General features: G+C 37.0%; 2 protein-coding genes across 2 annotated transcripts in view; one reads left to right on the forward strand and one right to left on the reverse strand.

Annotated features, from left to right (window-relative positions):
* Positions 1–4,229: 4,229 nt before the first annotated feature.
* Positions 4,230–8,296, reverse strand: LOC306643568 (uncharacterized protein). The gene is made up of 2 exons (XM_079109802.1): positions 5,631–8,296; positions 4,230–5,408 (listed from the first exon to the last, which is right to left on the reverse strand). Exons 1-2 carry the CDS (start codon positions 5,836–5,838, stop codon positions 5,287–5,289), a joined length of 330 nt encoding a protein of 109 aa, XP_078965928.1. The 5' UTR covers positions 5,839–8,296; the 3' UTR covers positions 4,230–5,286.
* The window catches only part of THADA (THADA armadillo repeat containing), a 313,149-nt gene continuing 296,619 nt past the window's right edge, over positions 5,692–22,221 (forward strand). Inside the window, 9 exon segments of the mRNA XM_079109756.1 lie at positions 5,692–5,821; positions 8,851–8,950; positions 9,242–9,336; positions 10,937–11,067; positions 14,960–15,108; positions 15,222–15,254; positions 15,640–15,688; positions 18,908–19,095; positions 21,122–21,216. Coding sequence (XP_078965882.1) covers positions 8,875–8,950; positions 9,242–9,336; positions 10,937–11,067; positions 14,960–15,108; positions 15,222–15,254; positions 15,640–15,688; positions 18,908–19,095; positions 21,122–21,216 — 816 coding nt within the window. The 5' untranslated portion in view covers positions 5,692–5,821; positions 8,851–8,874.

A 22,221-nucleotide genomic window follows, 5' to 3' on the forward strand; every position in this document is an offset into this window, starting at 1 on the left:
CTTAATATATACTTAATTTTCTGTTCTAATATTTTCAGGTCATATTATATTACAACTTTTTTTCTTATTGCTAAATTATCCTTTAAAGTTTAAGTATTTGTTATTTTGATGTAAAAAGCAGAAGCAACAACATGGATAAATTTGTGAAAACAATATTGAGTAATTTTCACAAAGTAATTTTCTCTTTGATAGTTATATTTCATAATATATACGTTATTCAAACTGAATCGATAAGTTATTCTAACATACCTTTGGTTAGGAAGTTATAAGCTAACTTTATCAGTGTTTCTTTTATGTACTTTTCTGTATCAAGACTATATTTCACATAAAAAATGCTATTATTTAAATAATGTGGAAACACAGCATGGACATTGAGGGCCCCCTGTAATACTGCTTCCAGAAAAAATGTCTAATTTGGTAAATGCTCATGCGGCCTGAACTCCTTATGAGTTCGGTAGTCTGCTGCCACATAGTGGTAAAGAAAGTGACACTGCACACTAACACTGGCAGAACTTGCTTGCCCTATTATTCTAGCGTAATAATAAACATTTGCCTTGCTACCCATGGTGGGCACTGTGCTACATACTAGGGATCCAAAGATGGTTTCTGTCTTGGAAAAGTTTATAACTTAGAAGTCTTGAGAAAAACAAGACTAACTACTATGTACTAACAAAGTGACAATGTTCTGTGACAAAAATCTAAATTTGATGGAAGAAGAGGGACTTATTGTTAGGCTTTATTGAGAAGATGACATTTGAAGTGGATCCTCAAGTGTGAGGTTTCCCAGGGGGAAATACGAAAGACCTCCTACCAGATAGCATAACAAAATGTATGAAAGTGCTTTTAGGAAATATGGAGGTTACTCAAGCTGGAGACTGATTTATGGCAAAGAGGAGTGTTATATAGACAATGGCCCCATTTTTAAGTGGGGGAAAGGATAAGATTGGAATTTAAAGAGTTTGAAAAACATCTAAAATGCTCATTACTCATAATCAACCTAGTTTTATGTTTAAATTTTGTGCTGGCTTTTGTGAAAGTGTATGCCATTAAAGGTAAATAACTTTATATGGAAATATGAGCATTGATATTTCTTTAGGAGACACTGTAGAAATTATATTCAAACAATTCTTCAGTAAATCATTCCTTAGTTATGATCCATTAGTTAGCACATTTTAAGCACAAAGGAAAGGAAAGTCTACAGATATTCTATAGTACCATGGAAGCCAGCCTCCTAAATGATGCTCCAATGATACTGGCCTCCTGGTATTGACATTTTTGCATAGACCCTTCATATGGATGGTCTCTGTAACCAATAGGATATGATGAAAACAACAGTTTGTAACTTCTGTGGCCATAAAGGTCACTGAAGCTTCTACTTTGCTGACTCTTGCTCTTTTTAGGGAAGGCCAGCCACCATGTTGTAAGACTGCTCAAGCAGCCTGGAAAAGGTCCATGGCAGGGAGGAACTAAGGCCTTCTACCAGCAACAAGCACCAAGGAGTATCTCATTTTTAAAGTAGATCCTTCTACCTGATCCAAGCCTTTAGGTGATGGCAAGGTGAACCAATATATCCCAAAGTACCCAACCCTGCAACACTAAGGATTGAACCCAGAGGCACTTTACCACTGACCTACATCCCCGGCTCTTTTACATTTTTAAATTTTGAGTCAGGGTCTTGGTTGGCCTCAGTTGATCATGCTGGCCTCAATCTCATGATTCTCTGCCTCAACCCCCAAGTCATTGGGATTATAAACGTGCACCACTACAATCCATGAGAGTCAAAATCTTGATGGGAACCTAATGACTTAGGTGTTAATCTCTATGCTTAACACATAGCACCTAGCAATGTTGCTCTGAATTTGACCCACAGAAACTGAGAGGTAATAAATGTTGTTTTTTAGGCCACAGATATATAAGTAAGTAATAGAAGTACTTTGATTTCTTTCACTGACTTGGGGACATGTATATTAACAAATAAAAAAATTTCATATTAACGAATAGCAAAATGTTTATATTCATAGTATTAGTATGATTTTGGACTTCATTTTAGACAGAACTATAAATAAGGTTTTTTTATGGGGATTACTTATGTAAATTACAATGCATTAGTGGCAGATTACTATATATTATAATTGTATGGAATATAAAGGTGACTGAAACTGGGAGATTTTATTATGCTTTCTGTAGGGAAAACAATACTTGCAAGAGAATCATATCTTTGGTCAGTAGTATTGCTTCTGAAGTTTTGGTTGGTATAGAGATCTTTATGAACAGGCAATGAATATATATGCAATTATAGACTATTGTGGTCTTAAAAGGCTAGATTTTAATTATTCAAATGTCCTTATAAGTGTAAACAAATTTGAAAATTATATCTGAGGATTGGGGATGTAGCTCAGTGGCAAAGCTCTTGCCTATCATGCGGAAATCCCTGGGTTCAATCCCACTACTACAAAAAATAAAACAAAATAAAAATTATATCTGAAAATGTGTCATTAAATAATTTAAAAAAATTCCCTTCTCTAATTGAAAAGAAAATGTTATTTTAATAGATGCATATTTATAATGCTAAATTATATTGAATAAGATATGGCTATATGGATTACTTTTCATGATTTTATCTAGCCCACTTTAACTGTGTCATTTAAGTGTGTTTTCACTTACACTTTCATATACTAAAGTTTACTAGTCATTTAAGATTCCATTGGAATACACTTTTACAAACAAAATACATAGTGACTTTTAAAAAAGTTTGTGGTTCACATTTATGTTACTGTGCTCTGCAAAACCTCAAGCAGAGAATTTAAATTAGTTTCAACTTGGTGGTGCCACCAGGTGCCTATAGAAACAAAAGGTTTATTTTTCTCCAAATGTGTTAATATTTCAACCATTAAAACAAACCTATTGTCCCTACCTCTCCAGGTGTTAACCACTCCATTTATCTGTCCTTTTGTGTACTGGGAGGCCTAAGTATCCATGAAGGATTGGTTTTAGGCTCCTCCCCTCTAAGTAGATACACAAATCTGAGGATGCTAAAGTCCCTTATTTAAAATAGCATAGTATTTGCATTTAACCTGAGCATATCCTCCTATGCAGTTTGAATCATCTCTAGATTACTTATAATACCTAATACAATATAAATGATATGTAAATAGTTGTTGTGCTGTGAGGGACAAGGAAAAAAAGTCTGTACATATTTAGTACATATTGACACATTTTTTTCCCCCAGAATGTTCTCAATCTATAGTTTACCAATCTATGGATGTGGACTCTGCAGATTGAGAGTCAATTATAATCTTGCCAATTCCTCTCCCCCAAGTCTCTTTTAAACTCATTCAAACCTGCTCCAAGTGAACATCTGCCCCTACCACTCTGTGGATGACAACTTCATCCTTCTAGCTGCTCAAACCCAGAATCTTGGAATGATATTTGATTCTTCTTTTCTTTGTTCTAGCCTTCAGGAAATTTCAAATTACATCCCAAATCTGTCCATTTCTCACACTCTCCCATTGCTGAAGCTGTGATCTGAGCCATCAGTACTTCGCCTGCCTGGTTTACAGAAGAGCCTCATCACTGGTTTTCCTGCATCTTCTAAGGTCTCTTTCCAGCAAAGGAGCCCAGTGATTCTTTTGAAATGTAAACTAGATCCTATTACTTTTCTGTCCAAAATGGCTCTTCATTTCACTTAACGGTGAAAATCAAAGTCCTTATAATAATCTGAAGGCTTTACATAATCTGAACACCCTGTCTCACCTGGTACTACTTATCCCTTGCTCACTTGACTGGCCATCCTGGCCTCCCCGAGAGTCTTGCAACAGGCAAGCTCCTGCCCCAGGACTTTTCCACTGGCTCTTCCCTCTACATGAAAAGCTTTCCCCTCCCCCGATGTCTGTGCCACTTGGGAGTTTTTATTCAATGAGCCTACTTGACCACCCTATTTAAAATGGCAGCAAATCTTGTCTACACTCTCATGTTGTTCTACCTTTTTTCCCGTAGCAGTCACTACCTCCTAATATACATGTTTATTATGTTTGCCTCCTAGCCTGCCTCCCATTGGTGGGTGGTAGAGTGACTCTTCACAATGTCTGTTCCTTACTTTCAAATGGTTTGTTCAGAACCAAAAAAGGTTTGGAATCCATCAAGAATTATGTAATTATTTAATTGGGCTGGGAACAACACATTTTAAACACACACACACATACACCCTTAAAAATGGTTAGGATGATAAATTTTGTTATGTGCATTTTATCATAATCAAAAAGAAATGTAAATAGAGAAAATTTCAGAGCTCTTGTAGAGTAACAAATATTTCAAGATATTTTTGTTTGTTGTATATGAGTACTTACATGTACTTGGTTTTAAAGAACAATGTACTTCATAATATCAGTTCCCACCAACAAAATATTTTAAACAATTACTGCAGAGAAACTTCTGCACACACTCATCAGTTGACATGCATGAAATAGTTCACAGCCAGATTATTAGAGTAAAAGCTGGAAATAACGTAAATGTCCAGAGGTACTAAAATGGATACGTAAATGTAGTACAGCCCATTAAACAGTGGAATACTATGCAACAGTGAGTGAAAAAACTACAGTCACCTTTTTATGTGCACGAAACCAAAAAAACTATGCTGAAAAGAGCAAATTGCTGGAGAATACATTTACAATTTCATAAATAAAACTCAAAATCAAGCCGGGCCAGTGGCGCAGGCCTGTAATCCCAGTGGCTTGGGAGGTTGAGGCACGAAGCACTAAGTAACTCAGTGACACCCTGTCTCTAAATAAAATACAAAAATAGGGCTGGGGATGTGGCTCAGTGGTCGAATGCCGAGTTCAATCCTTGGTGTACACACACACACATACACACAACTCAAAATCAAACAAGATATTTAGTCACACATAGACTCGTGGCAAAACTACAAAGATAAACAAGGCACGGTGACTTAAAATTCACATAAATTATGTTTTAAAAGTGCAATATCTTTAACCTGAATGAAGCGTTAGGTTCCTGGAATGTATTTCGGCATACCCCTAATTAATGCTCCTCAAGATAACACAGCATCTTTTTCTGGAGTTTGCCGCCAGTCCTGGCTCCCAGTGTAGTGTTTGGTACTCCGTGATTTTGTTTAATTTTAAAGTCCTGAATCGTGTGACTATTTGTATGAATTGCATATTTCCCTTAAAGACCATTTTCAAGGCTAGTGCCTGGTAACGCTCCAACAGCAGAGTGCATTAACTAGATGCCGAATAAATAAATGCACTTTGGCATACTTTACTTCTCATTTTAGGCCAAATTCTTCTCGTGGCTTCGCTTCAGTTCCTGCCGATTCCTACCACTCTCGCAGCCTCTAAATTCGCTGGGCATCTCGTTTTCAGCAGCCCAAAGTCGTTTTCCCTTAGTATCATCTGCGCTGGAGAAAAGGAGTGGGAAACAGGTAGAGGATCGGGGTTGAGACCCAGTAGTGTGGAGGCCAGAGCCTAGGCCGCCCAGAAGAGGACGTGAAGGACACAACTTCCACCAGCTGGGACGGCTGGGACGCTCCAGTCCCATCACTGCGCAGACCCTACAGTCGCGGTTTAACTAAATTCGCTAGTCACCGCCTCTCCGCGGTGACGTCACGGACTTACGAACTTTTGATTGGAGGAGCTGCATTCTTTCCACTCTCGCGATGATTGCTCTCAAGGTGCGGGGCCCGCCTCTCTCCGTCCGGGCCCGGTAGTCGGCTGTAGACCACGTTGCGTGCCGCGGAGGCGACGTACAGTGGACCAGTTTCCGGGACTTGTTCAGATCGCTGCGACTCTGCTCGGACGCCCTCGAGGTTTGGCTCCCAGGCATCCTGTCTGCCAGATCCGCGGTAGCGCGGGAATCTCCACCGCTCGGCCGGGCCAGTTTTCTAGGGCCGCCTGGAGAGTCACATCAGTTCCCATCTCTAGTAGAGCCAGGATTTGGCGGCTGTGAAACTCATTTCCGGTCGCTTGGGTCTCCATGGAGACAGCCCTTTAACCACTTTTTCACCTGTCATCCTTGGACTCCACGTGGTTCGAAAATCGCCCAGAGAATGTTTGTGGGAGTCAGCCAGAAAGGTGTAGATGGGAGGGAAGCAACGATCGAAAGGGAGGCACTAAGTGGGGCACCTTTTGGCCGCTTACGCAAGGCATTAAGGTGGACAGGGGATTTTCCCTATTGGGGAGGCCCAGTTCATCAGGACACACGTTTAGGCATCCCTTGAGCATGCATATAATCACTGAGACTATTTTTGTGTAGTCCAGAGGACTCCAGCATCAAATTCTGCTATAGACTTTCTCACCATTTACTGGGGATGTCTCCCCAAATAAAATATTAAGATCTTTCTCACTTTGTATTGCTGATGGCTTCTGACGGAAGCAACCCTCATTTATTTCCGTAAATCGAATCATAGCACTTTTGAAATTCCTCTCTTGTCAGTGCCTCTCTAGCTGCGTCCATTTTTTATTACATTTTTTGATTAAGTGGTTCCTTACCTGCCATTACTGTACTGATATTTTACTTCCCAAATGGACCATAGGTTCTTGTTATCGAACGCACTGTAGATACCAGTTAGTCCACTTTTCTGCCATTAAAGGTGTATCCCTCTTTTAGAACATCTCCGCAGATGTTTGTTAATTCACCAAATATTTATTGGGTACCTTCTATGTGCCAGGTTACTCTTAGCAATTGAGAAGTAAAATCTGAACGAAATAGGTTACAGTTGCTGCCTTCATGGAGTTTACTACTAGGGGAGACAGACAATATAAAAGCGAACAAGATGATATAATTTTAGTTAGCTAATAAGTACTGTGAAGAAAATAAAGTCATGGCAATGTTAAGTGTGGTGGCATTTTAAAGCAGTCACAGAAAGCTTCCCATAGGATGTGGTTATTTAAACAGAAACCTGAATAATAATAAGTAGTTGCAAAGATGCTGCAGAATGAATATTAATAGGCAGATTGGGAAATGCAAAGCTCCTTAAGTGGGAGAAAGAACATCAGGAAGTGCAAAGACTTTTTCTTTCTTTCTTTCTTTTGTAGTACTGGGGATCGAACTCAGGGCCTTGTGCTTGCAAAGCAAGCACTCTACCAGCTGAGCTATCTCCCCAGCCTGCAAAGGCTCTTGAGGTGATGAAGAGTAGGTTGATTTGAGATGAATAGCAGAGGAAACCAGGACCTGATTATTTAGGGCCTTCATGGCCAAAATCTCAAGTTTGGATTTTACTCTAAGTGTAATTGGAAGCCCTTAGAAATTTTAAGAAAGAGAGCAATTAGATTTGATTAGTATTTTTAAAAGAATGAACTCCTTTTGAAGGCAAGGATAAAAAGAGGAGGCCAGAAGAGACCATGTCAGGAGTCCAGGAAAACTGTTTTTAGTCAACTTCTGTTTGTGTGTTCCCATGCTGGGAAATTCTGCTTAAAAGGTAGCCCATTCCTTAGTTGGAACATGGAGTTCTTCCTTTGACTTGAACTGGAATCTGTCTCCCTGAAACTTGTATTGATTTATTAATGCTTTAGCAAGGGAAAAAAAAAAAAAAAAAATCTATTGCCCTTTCTCCAAAGCAGTCCAGCAGCTATTTTAAGGCACTTGTCCTGTCTTTTCTCCAGGCTAACCACATTTGGTTAATTGGGCAGTTTTCGGAAGGAGGTACTTTCCAGGCCCTTCAGAAATCCAATTCTTCCTTGGATGCTCTATTATTGAGGTTCCTTCAAGTATGCTACCATCCCTGCACATACCCTCCCCATGTCACTTCACCTGGTTGGATGACTGAGGAATCAGCAACCCTCCTGATCTGACCAAATTCTAATGTGGCTTTTAGCAGTCAGGTTGTGCTATTGACTCACATATTGCACTGTTTCAAATCACATTTCAACTGTGTCTGGCTCCCCATCCTGTATTTCTGTGGTGTATGTTTTTTTTTTTTTTTTTTTGTTTGTTTGTTTGTTTGTTTGCTTTTGTTTTTTTTTTTTGTTTTGTTTTGTTTCTAATTTAAATGCAGCATTTTACTTTTATTTCTATTTTATCTTGGTAAATTCCATGTTGTTCATCTTTCCAGTTTTTTGAGCGATTCTATCACTCAACATGTCTTCCCAGTTTTATGTCTTTATAGAGGCATATGTTATGTCCTCTAGTGTTTATATCATAAACAATGCCAAGACTGCTAACTATCAAGAAAAGAGGCTCATGGCATTTCTCTGGTGACTTTTTCCAGATGGCATGAAATTATTAGTTTGTAGCCTTTGAGTAGGGTTCTTTAGCTCATTATGAATCCCTTGATTGGTTAGCTAAAAGCTCATTATGAATCCCTTGATTGGTTAGCTAAAAACAAACTCACAAAGATAGTAGAGTATCTAAAAATTTTCTTTATAAAATCATTTGCAGAAATCAAGACATAGCTGTACCTCTTGGCTAGTTTGGCCCAATTAATTGTTTTGGAAAAATAGCTGGTTTCTCTAATTTTTATTATAATGAAAGTTTGTTTATTTTAAAATATAGAAACTGGGTTATAATGGGTAAAAGTAACTTTGAAAAATAATAAACTCTTCTTGAACTTAAAAAAATCTTATGTTTCAAGGAAGAAACCTGTAAATCAGATTTTCTCTGCCTGGAGCATTTTGCTTCCCAGGGTACAGTTGGCAATGTTGGGAGACATTTCTTGGTTATCACAACTTGTTTGGGGGACCATGCTCCTGGCATCTACTGGGTAGAGGCTAAAGAAACTGAGCATCCTGTAGTGCAGGGAACAACATTCCTCAATGAGCAATTATCCCATCCAAAATGTCAGTGTTGAGGTTGAGAAGCTCTCCAGTGAACAATGCCTCACACTCTTTTTTCTTGCAGTAATTGCTGTTAATTCTATTTAAAATGGGTGTAAAGAAGAAGAGAGAAATGCAAGTTGCTGCACTGACAGTTCGTCATCAGGACCTTGAAATTTTGAGATGTAGGTGATTTCAAAGTTCATTTATTGAATACATTTTTTCAACCAGTTTGCAAGTAGAGTATTTTAATCCCTGGAACCCCACAGCACATAATATTCAAATTCAGTTTAATGTTTTCATGTTTCTTATACCCAGTTTTGGATCTAAAATGATTTTCTTGAATTTCTGACTTCACACTAAGGTCTACTTGCTGTTTTGGTTTATAACTTTAAAAATTTCATAGAATTCATAATGAAGGGAAACTCATCCATATGTTGTTAAATTATTGAATTAACTTTGTGTTTGTTATGTAGCTTTTGCTGATGGGGAAGGAAAAAATCTAGCTTCTTTGCTGTTACATTGTGTGCAACTCACGGATGGAGTGTCACAAATCCATTATGTTAAACAGGTAAGGCTGAATTGTTACTCATGGGAGTATCTTAAAAGTTATGCTATTATAGATTTTTTAAATTAACTGACAATTTTTGGCTTAAATTATTCAATATCAATTTATCACTAAGGAATAGGATTTAAAAAATCTGTTCTTTATATGTTATTCATTTATTCAAAGCAGTAATAGAAGCCATATTCAGACTTCCATTATAGTTAGAGCTGTATAGGAAGTAATTATACTTACCTTTTTTGTAATATTAACAAATTTATATTGATTTGAATCCTCAAAAATTTTCAGCAAGCACATTTTTTAAAAAATTTTATTTTTTTCATTCATGTGTATAGGGTAATAGTGCCTGTCTCATTTTCTACCGTCCTTCCCATCACCACCGTCCCACTCCTCTTACTCCCCTCTGTATAATCCAAAGTTCTTTCATTCTTCCCTACCCACCCCCTACTATGGATCAGCATCCATTTATCAGAGAAAACATTTGGCCTTTGGTTTTCTGGCATGGCTGATTTCATGTAGCATGCTATTCACTAGTTCCATCCATTTACTTGCAAATGCCATAATTTCATTATTCTTTAAGGCTGAGTAATATCCATTGTGTATATGTACCACATTTTCTTTATCCATTCATCTGTTGAAGGGCATCTAGATTGGTGAATTGAGCTGCTATAAATATTGGGTTGGCTGTGTAACTGTAGTATGCTGATTTTAAGTTCTTTGGGTATAAACTGAGGAGTGGGATGCTGGGTCAAATGATGGTTCTATTCTAATTTTCTTAGGAATCGCCATACTTTCTTAGGAATCAACCACTTTCCAAAGTGGTTGCACCAATTTGTAGTCCCACCAGTAATGTATGAGTGTACCTTTCCCCCCACATCCTCGCCAACACTTATTTTGCTTGTATTCTTAGTAATTGCCATTCTGACAGGAGTGAGATAAAATCTTAGAGTAGCTTTGATTTGGATTTCTCTAATTGTAAGAGATGATGAACATTTTTTCCTGTATTTGTTGATCAATTATATTTCTTCTTTTTTGAAGTGTCTGTTGTTTAGTTCCTTAGCCCATTTATTGACTGGGTTATTTGATTTTTTTGGTGCTAAGTTTTCTGAGTTCTTTATATACTTTGGAGATTAATGCTCTATCTGAGGGTACATGTGTTAAAGATTTTTTTTTCCCATTCTGTAGGTTCTTTCTTCACATTATTGATTGTTTCCTTTCAGCAAGCACATTTAAAAGTTTAAATATGAAGATTGTTCTGTCCTTATTACTATTTCAAATACTATTTGGATTTACCACTTGAACTTACATATTTTCTTTGGGAAAAATTAAATACATTGATACCATAATTTTTAGAGTGCTGCAGTTTTTCTCTACCTTTAGCCATTAATAGGTCTGTAAGTCTTAAAGGATATAGGTCTGGAGGGGGAAGAGGGAGTTAGGAGCATGGATTGAAAAGGTTAATAAATACTAAAAAGAGATATTTAAATCAGTACAATATGGAAAACATTCCACAGTGTAACTGAGATACAAAAGAGTATTTATAACCATATTACTTTGCTATAATTGATATTAGAAAAAAATTACTTTGAATTTTTTTGGATTATAGATTGTGCCTATACTGGAGAAGGTAGATAAAAATGGCCTGTGTGATCCCACTATTCAAAGTTGTTTGGATATTTTAGCAGGCATTTATTTTTCTTTGAATCTGAAGAATCCCTTGAAGAAAGTATTGGCAAGGTAAGGAAAAAAAGGAAGGGAAGTTGGGTATTATAAAAAGTAACCAAAGTTCCCTCCCTGTTCTAATAAAACTGAAATATACCACTAAAAATTTCATTCAATCACTCTCTTTTTCTTCTCTCTCTTGTTCTATCTCAATTCCTTTTTAGGTCACAGGCCTTAAGAAACAGACTGCTGGCTTTGGTCTGGGTGGTGGTTTGTTGACTCTCAGTGCAGTCCACTTACATTTATGTTTAAATCTCTCATCTTGCTACTTTTTTTTCTCTCTGTCCCAGCTCTTTTGATATAGATAATATAGAACTACATGCTTGATGTAAAAATGTCAAGCAGTGTAGAAATACACCAAAAATGCGGCTTGTATTTCACCATTTCTGGCCTACCTCTTTTTCCTTAGTAAAGTGTTGTCACTTAACATTTTGGTATCTATCTTTCAAGACTTTTCTTTATGTTTAGCATATGTGTGTTGTATTTTATTTTTTATTTAGTTTTATTTTTTATTTATTTTTTATATAAGTGAGATTATATTCTACACAATGCTCTAGGGTTTGTATTTTAACTAAACAACATCTTAGAGGTATTTCCATCTCAGTATAGTCCGTTTTATTTTGCAATAATAGGAATTGAACCCAGGTGTGCTCTGTTGCTGAGATAGATCCCCATCCCCTCCCCTTGCCTTTTCTTCAAATTTTGAGATAGGGTCTCAGTTGCCCTGGCTGTCCTTGAACTTGGGATCTTCCTGTTAGTCTCCCGAGTTGCTGGGATTACATGTTGTGCTGCTGAACCCAGCTGATTTAGTCTTTTTTTTTTTTTTAATTGTGGTAAAAAGCACATAACTTAAAATTTACTTTCTTAACTGTTTCTAAGTTTACAGTTAAGTACTGTGAAGTATATATTTATGCTGCTATGCAGCAAATCTCCAGAACGTTTTCATCTTGCAAAATTGAAACTTTGTGGTCATTAAGCGACTCCCCATTTCTTCCTCCCCCAGCTTCTGGCAACCACCATTCTACTTAATGTTCTTAGGAATTTGGTTACTTTAGGTACCTCATGTAAATGGAATATTTGTATTTGTCTTTTGTGACTTAACTTATCTCACTAAACATAACATCTTCAAAATTCATCCATGTTGTAGCATATAACAGAATTTCCTTCCTTTATAGACTGAATAATATTTGTTTATATGTATATACCACATTTTGTTCATTCATTCATTGATGGATATTTGGGCTGCTTCTACCTTTTGGCGATTGTGTTTAATTTAATGTTGATGTGGACATGAGTATGCAGATATTTCTTTGAAATCCTGCTTTCAGTTCTTTGGGATATACACCCAGAAGTGGACTTGCTGGATCCTATGGTAATTGTTTATAGTTTTTTGAGGAGTTATTGCCCTGTTTCCCATAATGTAGCATTTTTCATTCCCACCAACAGTTTTTATTCTAAGAGCTACAGATATATTCCATATTATGGAGATATCAAAAATGCATTACCTGATTTATTTAATCACTTTTTCCATTGATGGATATTTGGTTCATCTTCAGGCTTTCCTTATTTCAACAATTTTGTAATAATATTCTTTTTTTTTCTGGGGTGGGTATCAGGGATTGAACCCAGGAGTGCTTAACCACTGAGCCACATCCCAACCCTTTCTTGTATTTTTTTCGTATTTTATTTAGAGACAGGGTTGCTGAGTTGCTTAGGGCCTTGCTAAGTTGCCGAGGCTAGGTTTGAACTTGCAATCCTCTTGCCTCAGCCTCCCAAGTCTCTGGGAACACAGGCTTGTGCCACCGTACCTGTAATATTCTTCATGTATATGTATACCTGAGAGGATTCCTAGAAATGGAACTTTAAGACCAAAAGTTATTCCTGTTGAAATTTTTATAGATATTATTAAATTGTACTCCCCAAAAGTTATTCCACTTTGCCCTTCTACCAACAGTGAATAGTGCCTGTTTTTTCATTGCTCTCCAGCACTGGTTAATATCAGTCTTTAAATCTTTTAAAATCAAAGGGTGAGAAATGCTCTTTTGTTATAATTTGCATTTCCCAGAAGCTCATGTAATTGAACATTTTTTAATGTGTGGAATTTTTCTGCCTTTTTAATCATTGCATGTTCTTTGTAAATTTTTATTAGATTTTTTTTTCATTTATAAGCACTCTGAATAGATTATATGCCAAATATATTTCTTTGTTTTCTTGCTTTAAATTTTCTTCATGGTATCCTTTTATAATAGTTAAAGAAATTTTTTGTTATCAACACTACTAATCTATACTCTCTATAGATTTCTGAGCTTCATGCCTTACTTACATATGTTTTCTCTAAGATGATGACGATGCATTATTCCACTGAGCTATATCCGCAGCCTTCTAATGCAAGATTCTTAGAAAATTATTTACTTGTCTTATAATTATTTCTTTGTTCAGCTTTAAAATGCATCTGGAATTAAGTCCTGAGTGTCATGTGGGGTAGGGGTTCAACTTAATTTTCTTTTTCATATAAAAGTCACTAATCACCAAACTGTTGAATAGTCTGTCTTCCCCCTCATATTAGGAATGCCACCTTATTGTTTTATATATGCCTACATAAGTATGGGTTTAATTGATTTTATACTTGGCCATATTTGTTGATGTACCAACATCATAGTTTTATTTATTATAGTTTGATAATGTGGTTTAATTATGTAATTGTGTTTCCTGTCTACTGACTTTTCTTTTTCAGAATATTCCAATTTTCGAATTTTTTTTCCAGAAAAACTTTGAACTGTTCAATAAGAAAAAAAAATTTTTAAAGCCTATTGGTTTTGATTTAGACTAATTGAGGTAAAATCGACATAAGTGAAATTTATCCATTCAGTAATGTTTTATCAACTACCTACTGTTTCAAGCAGCCTTCTAGGAATTGGGGATATAATGAATCAAACAATCTAGAATGGGATTATATTCTAAGGGGAAGATAGAAAATAGACAAACAACCTACAGGATATTAGATGGCATGGGAGCTATGGGGTGGGGGTGGGGAGCATCAAGGATGGAATGATCGTTTCAGTGAAAAATATGGTGGCCATTTCAGATAGCTTTGCTCAGATGTGGTAAGATGATATTTGATTATTGGTTATTTGAGGGAAGAATGTTCTGGGTGGAAGAAATAATAAGGGCAAAGACTGCCAGGTTGTTAGAACAGAAGGCCATGTAATTAGAACTAAGTGAACAAGGAGTGAGGTGAGGTCAGAGAGCTAATGGTGGAGGGTGCAGATTGCATAGGATCAGTGAACTCCATGTTTGTATGCTTGTGTTTTCAGGTTGTTGGAGGCTTTTAGGCAGAAGGTCAGCCCTGCATATTTGTGGGTTTTGCATTCAACCAACCATAGATCGAAATATTCACAAAATTGCTCTGTGCTACACATACACAGATGTTTTCCTTGTTATCATTCCTAAACAATACAGTATACCAACTATTTACATAGGATTATATTGGGTATTTAAGTAATCTAGAGATGATTTAAAGTATATGGGAGGATGTACATAGATTATATGTAAACACTATGCCAATTTATCTAAGAGACTTGAGCATCCTCACATCTAGTATCTATGCAGGGTCTTGGAACCAATTCTCTGTGGATACTGAGGGAGGACTATAACATGGTGTTTTAGAAATATCACACTGGCTTCTCTGTTGAGAGTGATTTTGGATATGTGAGAGAAGCAATATGGAGCCAGGAAGACCAGAAGAGAAATGATAGACCAGGGAATTCTAGTGATGGTGATATGAAGTTATAATTTTCTGGTTATATTTTGAGGGTTTAATTCAGTATTTCTAAATTTGTATCTTCCTTCCCCACATGTGCTGGTGGTACAAAATTACCAGATTTTTAATATTTGATTCTTTTTCTAGCTCACTAAATGGCCTACCTGAATTTTTTCTAACTGAGGCTATAAACAGTTTTACTTCTCATCTTCAAGAAGAATTGAATACTACTGATCTGTACTCTTATAGGAAAGTAATTGACAATATATCTTCCTGTATGGAGAATTTTAATTTGGGTAAGCCAGCACTTTTCTAATACTTTTTCTGAATAATGCTTGTTATATCCTTGTTTTTAAATGATGTTAAATTTGGTGAAATTTCTTACCAATAGTAATTTTTTCCCCTACAGGTAAAGCAAGTATTAATAATCTGCTTAAAAATGGTAAGTTCTATTATTTTATTTTGTTCTTAGGTTATTTTGTTACTTATGTATCATTTTGGAACTGGTTTCTTTATGCTTTTTGGCAATAGGAAAAGATCATTAAAGAACATCATGCTCTTTTTAAAATTTCTGCTTCTCTATTATGATGTTTTAGGAAACTGATTTAAAATATTTTCTTGGGGCTGAGATTGTAGCTCAGTGGTAGCATGCTCGCCTAGCATGTGTGAGGCCCTGGGTTCCATCCACAGCACCACATAAAAACAAAATAAAGATATTGTGTCCACTTACAACTAAAAAATACATTTAAAAAAAAAAGTCTTCTTGTGCTGAAGTTAAAGCTCCTAATTTTAATTTCTGTTTTGTCATTATATTCTTTTTGTTTCAGTACTTCATTTTCTACAGAAGAGTTTAATTGAAATCCTAGAAGAAAATAGGCAAGTGCTATGTGTTTGCATGCTTGTGGTGTGTATATGTGCATGCTTATAGTTGTACATTCTTTTTGTACAAAGAAAATTTTCAAAAAGGTCTCAGAATGTACTCTGTCCTTCTTCCTTATTGTTACACCTGATTATTTAAATTTATTCTTCAAAGATTTGATATTTAATTTTAAGTGTCAGATTATGAGAATAAGTGGAAAAGGGAAGAGCTCTTCTACCTTTGATCCTTTTACATAACCGCCTGTTCTTATTTCATGGGATGAAGTTTCTAATGTTATTTCTCTGATGATATTAATGATAGTTGGTTTTTGTTTGTTTGCTTAAAGTATTCTTATATTCACATGTTTTTATTTCTTCTAAGTTGCTTTTCTTTCTGTTTTCTGGGTTTGGTCATTGTATTTCTTGCTAAAAACTTCAGAAGTCTAGTGATGTTTTGGGTATTCATATTTAACAATAGGGCACTGAAAATTGATTTGCATCTCTGTGTGTATGAATGGGGTTGATTGAAGGTTTTATTCTAGGCTGATCTGGCTAGGCTATATCTTGATGGAACCCTTTATGTCATGATGTTTAGGTCTTTTTTTGCTGCTGTGGTAGATTCACTATGAAAGAATTGTCAGACCATTTTCTTAATATTCTGGCTGAATGAGGGCAAAAAGTTGGGTTCTTGGCTTTAGGCATCCATTGTACATTTATACACAATTTTCCTGTCTATAATATGACATTGCGTATGATGTTTTCTTCCTAGACACTTGCTGGTTTATGTTCTTTAAAGGTAAATCAGTTGTCTGTTGGTGAGGGAATGTGATGCAAAGTTCTTAAGTAGACTTGTAACCAGTCTTCCTGTTTTCAGTCTTACATTTACCTCCAAATCAAGGAATACTTAGTGTCCACAGTTTCTGAGCCTTTTAGGACTACATCAGGTTGCTTCCGGACTTGTTCTCTGGCCTAGTAGTCACCTTTCTTGATTCTGCTAAGTCAGTTATCACCTGTTTTGCAACTTTTAAGTGCTGTGGTTATCTTGCTACTTGTTTGCTGTCCTTATGTATTTATGTCTTTCTGTGTCTTAAATCCTATGGTTGTTGGTTTAGGAAGGTTCTGGAAGGGAGCAGAAGAAATACCTGTATGCCATCTTTAACTCTATGTCCCCTGCCACACTAAAAACTCCTTCTCTCTTTTTAGATTCTTCTTCTTCAGCTCTTTTCTGAAATATGGGTCCAGTTCTTTTTATTTTATTCATTCTGACTAATTAATATCATTCACTTTTTTGGTGTTATTCACCATGTGTATATTCAGGATTCCCAAATTATCACTCCAAGTTAGATCTCTTCCCTGAGTGGTAGTTGCATTTCTGGACATCTCAAGTTGAATATTTTACAGGTACCTCAAATCCACTGTGTCCAAAAGAGAGTTCCCTCTCCACAGCCCCTAGTAATTCATAACTTCTATTCTATTTTATATGGCTTTTTGGATTTGCCTGTTCTAGGTACTCATATAAACAGAATCATATTTGTCTTTTTGTATTAGACTTATTTTACTTAATAATGTTTTCAAGAGTCATCTCTGTATAGTATCAGAAATTTATTCTTATTTACAAATAGTCTATGTATCTATATCCCCATTTTGTTTATTCATCCATCTGTTGATGGACATTTGCACTTTCTCTACCTTTTGGCTATTGTGGATAATGCTGCTATAAACATTGATGTTCATGTTTGAGTGTCTGTTTTCTCTTTTTTTTTGGGTACATATTGAAAAGTAGAATAGCTGGATCATATGGTAATTCTGTTTAAGGTTTTGAGGAAGGGCCAAATGGTCCCCCCACCCCTTTTTTTTTTGGTAATGGTGATTGAATCCAGGGCGACTTTATCACTGAGCTACTTACCTTCCTTATTTTATTTTTTATTTTGGGACAGGTTCTTGCTCAGTTGCTTAGGGCTTTGCTAAGTTGCTGAGATTGGCCTTGAACTTGCAGTCCTCCTGCCTCAGCCTCCCGAGTGGCTTGGATTACAAAATATTGTAGGCATGCACCACCATGCCTAGCTTGCCATATGATTTAATAGTTCTCCCGTGTTGAAAATAGACTGGGGGCTAGGGTATAGCTCAGAGATAGGACTCTTGCTTAGCATGTGCAAGGTCCTGGGTCAAAAAAAAAAAGAGTCTGGGAAGGGCAAGGGCAGAAACTGGAAGATCAGTTGGAAGCTATTGCAGTAATCTGAGAGAGGTGGAGCAGGGAGCGGGAGAGAGGGAGAGGGAGGAAGAGAGAAAGAGGGAAGGGAAGAGGGAGGGGGACGGAGGGAGAGGCAGGCTTAGGTCAAGATGGTAACAGTGGAGTCCATTAGATTCTAGATATTTTTTGAAGGTAGAACCAACAGGATTTTCTTACAGATGGAATGAATAGAATAGGAAGCGAGAATGATTGCAAATGTTTTTGTAGATAGAGATCCCAGCAGGTGGAGCAGGCGAGGAGTTAAAGATAAGTTCACATATTTTGAGATATCAGACATCCAAGTCAAGATATTGAGTAGGAAGTTAGATGTATGGGTCTGGAATTAAAGAGATCTGAGTTAGAGATAAAAGTTTGGGTATGTTAGTAGATAGAGTATAATTTAAAGCTTGTGATCTAGACAAGATCAACATCAAGGGAGAGAATTAGATGGAGAAGAGAAGGAGGCTGAGGACTGAGTCTTAGGAACTCTGGCGTAAAAAGATGGGAGAGCCTGAGGATATAGCTCAGTGGTAGAGTGCCTGTTTAGCATGCATGGACTCCTGGGTTTAATCCCCAGCACCATCAAAACAAAACAAAACAAACCCAAAAGACAATTAGGGAGGAAAGGGCTAGTGGTTGAGAAGAAGTGGTGTAGGAAATCTAGGAGAGCCTGGAATGTTGGAAGCCAGTTCAAAAAAGTGTTTGAAGATTGAAGGAGTATTCAAGTTTAAGATGTGTCATTCATTCTTGATTTTTTTTTTTCCCCTTTATTTCTTACCTTTGCCCTAAAATAGGAAGTGAGGGTAGTCATTGGCTAAGAAAGAAGGCCTGTTGAGGTAAGAGTGTTGAAAGTTTACAAAATTGGAATGTTTATGGAAGATAAAGGCATATGTAGTATAATCTAAAATTGATTTTGGCCCTTTGAGGAGTATATATTTTGGAGAGGTATAAAAATGGTAACACTTTTTTGAATTTCCTTTTTTAATAATGTCTTTTCTTCTTTGTAGAAAATTTGCTGGAAATCATATTGTTCAGACACAGTTGATGAATGACTTGTTGGTAGGCATTAGAGTATCAATGATGTTAGTACAGAAGGTGCAGGCTTTCCAGGGAAATCTTTGGAAGGCTTCCAGTTCTCCCATATGGCAAAGTATGTGTGACTTGCTGCATATTTTCACCAAGTTCTTAAGTGATGGTAAGTGTAACAGCAAACAAATGATGGTTTTGTCAGTCCACTCTTCCTAATAATAGTATGAAATATGTTTTACTGAGATATGGAACTTCTCTCCCAGCCTCTCAAAGTGGGGAAGGGTGCTGGATTACATGGTTTTAATGACTTTTCTATCAAATGGATCAGTTCAGCAAGTGTTAAGGTTGAAGGACTTTATGTGTGTGTGTGTGTATTCTGTACAAAGAAGAAAATCTAACAATTTTAGTGTTGGAAAGCGACAAGACTTTAAATAGCATAAGAAAATTCTTTGTAGCAGAAATTTCTAAGTTTAGAGAGAAGATTAGAAACATGAGTAAAATACATACATTTCTCCTTAGCAGCAAGAACTGTTTTCAGATAGTGATAATAATTATTGATTGTGGGCCTGATCAGTATTCCTTTTTGTATCTTATATGTCACTTCTGTCCATAGGAACTGTACCAGTAGGATACCAAGTAGATGAGAAGAAATTTCTATTTATTTATTTATGGTACTGGGGATTGAACCCAGGGCCTTCCGCATGCTAGATAAGTACTCTACCACTGAACCATATCCCCAGCCTTGTAAATTTCTATTTATAAAAGTACTTCAACCGGCAGGAATGGCGATGCACTGTGTAATCCCAGCTGCTCAGGAGGCAGAGGCAAGAAGATTGCAAATTCAGGGCCAGCACAGGCAACTTCACAAGACCCCGTTCCTAAAAATAACAAATGACTAGTCATGTAGTTCAGAGGCAGAATACTGTTGGGTTCAGTTCCCACTAAGAAAAAGAAAAAGAAAAAGAAAAAGAAAAGAAAAAAAAAAAAAGCTTCAACTAATAAATTAAAGTGAAATGAAGTGATTGAATATCATCATTTTGAAACTCCCAATGATTTGATATAGGCAGCATTAAACATCAACAATTGCTAACATTACAGAAACCAAAAACCAGGCTCTAAGAGGCTATTAAGGAGAAATGCTGTTCTCCAGAATTCTAAAGGTTCATGTTGCTGTATAGTGTTTAGCAGCGAGTAACAGAAAACTGAACTTAAGAAATTTAAGCAAATGGGCCTCCTCTCCCTTCCTTGTAGCAGGTGATCCAGGATTGTGATGGGCAGAGTAGGACACAAATGTTTTCTACCTTCCTCCTCTGTCATGGCACTTTCACCCATGTGTTTGTTGCCTCCTGTTTGTCATGTCTGCTGTAGCTCCAGACATCAGGTCTGTGTTCAAGGCAGGAAGAAAGAGAACCCACTGCAACTGTCCCTTTAATCAGTAAAAACAAACATACTGGAAGGACTTCTGCCTTTATCCCCGTAGTCTGAGCCCTCTATATGGCTGCCTTTAGTTGTAACAAATATCAGGGAAATGAGTGTCCTGCCTTTAACTGGACATGTGGCGGCCCCAAAGTTAAATTTGCTCTCAAGGATAAAGGGCAGAATGAATATTTAGTAGATTATTTATAGTGTCTCTCATACCTCTTACTAGGTTAAATAATCACCATATTATTAGAGGTTAATGAAGATAAAATAATGAAGATATTGTGTTAAAATTGTTTGGTTGCTTAGGGTACAGTGCCAGTGATAGTAAAGTTTGTTATTTGCATGGATGTAGATTTTTTTGTGCACATCCTGAAATTTCTTTAAGAGAAAGTGTATGCATGTGGGTTGGGATACAGAGGCATTGTTGGGTGGGAGGGGACAGGTGCCACTAAGCATGCTGGGAGCCAGAAGGTGGAGAGAAAGAGGGGATGCTAGAAGAGAAAGAAAATAATCACATTTATTGAGTATGTGGTTGGCTGAGAAACCTCTGTATTCATTGTTCTTTAAAACCTTGTGAAAATGTGTCAAATAGAGGTTATATTTTCCCAGTTTACAGAAGAGAAGGCTGAGTTCCTGGGAGGTTCAATAACTTGTCTAAGAAGTGGTCAAGCTAGAAGCTTTACCCAGGCCTGATGCTAAAGCGTTTGCTTTTTGCATGGCACTGGAGTATCTGTCATTTAATACATGCTGTCTGTTCTTTTGCCAAATAGATGACCTGTTACAGACTATTCAGAGTACATCTGGATTAGCTGTTATTCTTTTTATTAAGACTATGTTTCATCCATCTGAGAAGGCTCCTGAGTTGGTAAGTGTATCCTCTCCTTTTTAGAACTTACTCTATTGACGGAGTGGGACTGTAGCTCAGTGGTGGGTCACTTGCTTGGCATGTACCTGGTTCACCTGTTCAATCCCCTGCACTGCTGGGGGTGGGGGAATAAAAAGAATTTTACTGTATTGAGAATTGACCATTTTAATTTTTTTTCCCTTATTTTTCTTTTTATTGCAATGCTGGGAATTGAACTCAGGGCCTGTGCATGCTAAGCAAATGCTGTGCAACTGAGCTATTTCCCCAGCACCCCCCAATTTTTTTTTTTCTTTCTTTCTTTTTTTTTTTTTTTGATACCAGGGATGGAACCCAAGGGCACTTTAATAATGAGCTATAGCCCCAGTTCTTTTTATTTTGAGTCAGGATCTTACTCAGTTATGGAAGCTGGCCTTAAAATTGTGATCCTTTTGTTACAGCCTCCCAAGTTGTTGGGATTATAGGCATGTGCCCTTGGCTTCCCAAATATATTTTCTTATTAATTCAGTATGTATTTGTCTTCCCTCCACCAAACTCGGAGCCAACCACTTTCCCAAGACTGCCTTTGGAGGTATAGGAAAAGGAACAGACAGGGCAGACAAGACATGGGAGGAAGAAAGCAAGGTGGAGACTGCTCTTTCTCATGGCACAGAGGATGAGAATGGCCACCATCAGGCAAAAGAGCCCCATGACCTCTGAGAGGGCAAAGCCCAGAACAGGGTAACTTCAGAGAAGGATTTCTCATATGTCAGAGTCTCTGATCAGTTCAGCACCACTGCAGGTAGTGGTTGGCTCAGCAACTGAGAGATGCTTCTGACCAAAGTGCAGAGGAATTTAGAGCAGGCATATATTTTCATGGGGTCAGGGGATATGGCAAGAGAGCAGCTCCTAGTGCAGAGAAGACCTTCCTAAAACATATTTTTAAGGTGAAAAAAAAAAAAAAAAAGCCTGGTGTGGTGGCATATGCCTATAATTCCAGTGACTTGGGAAGCTGAGATAGGAGGATTG

This window comes from Sciurus vulgaris (genome assembly GCF_902686455.1).
Source record: "Sciurus vulgaris genome assembly, chromosome: 14".
In the NCBI taxonomy this organism is placed as follows: Eukaryota; Metazoa; Chordata; class Mammalia; order Rodentia; family Sciuridae; genus Sciurus; species Sciurus vulgaris.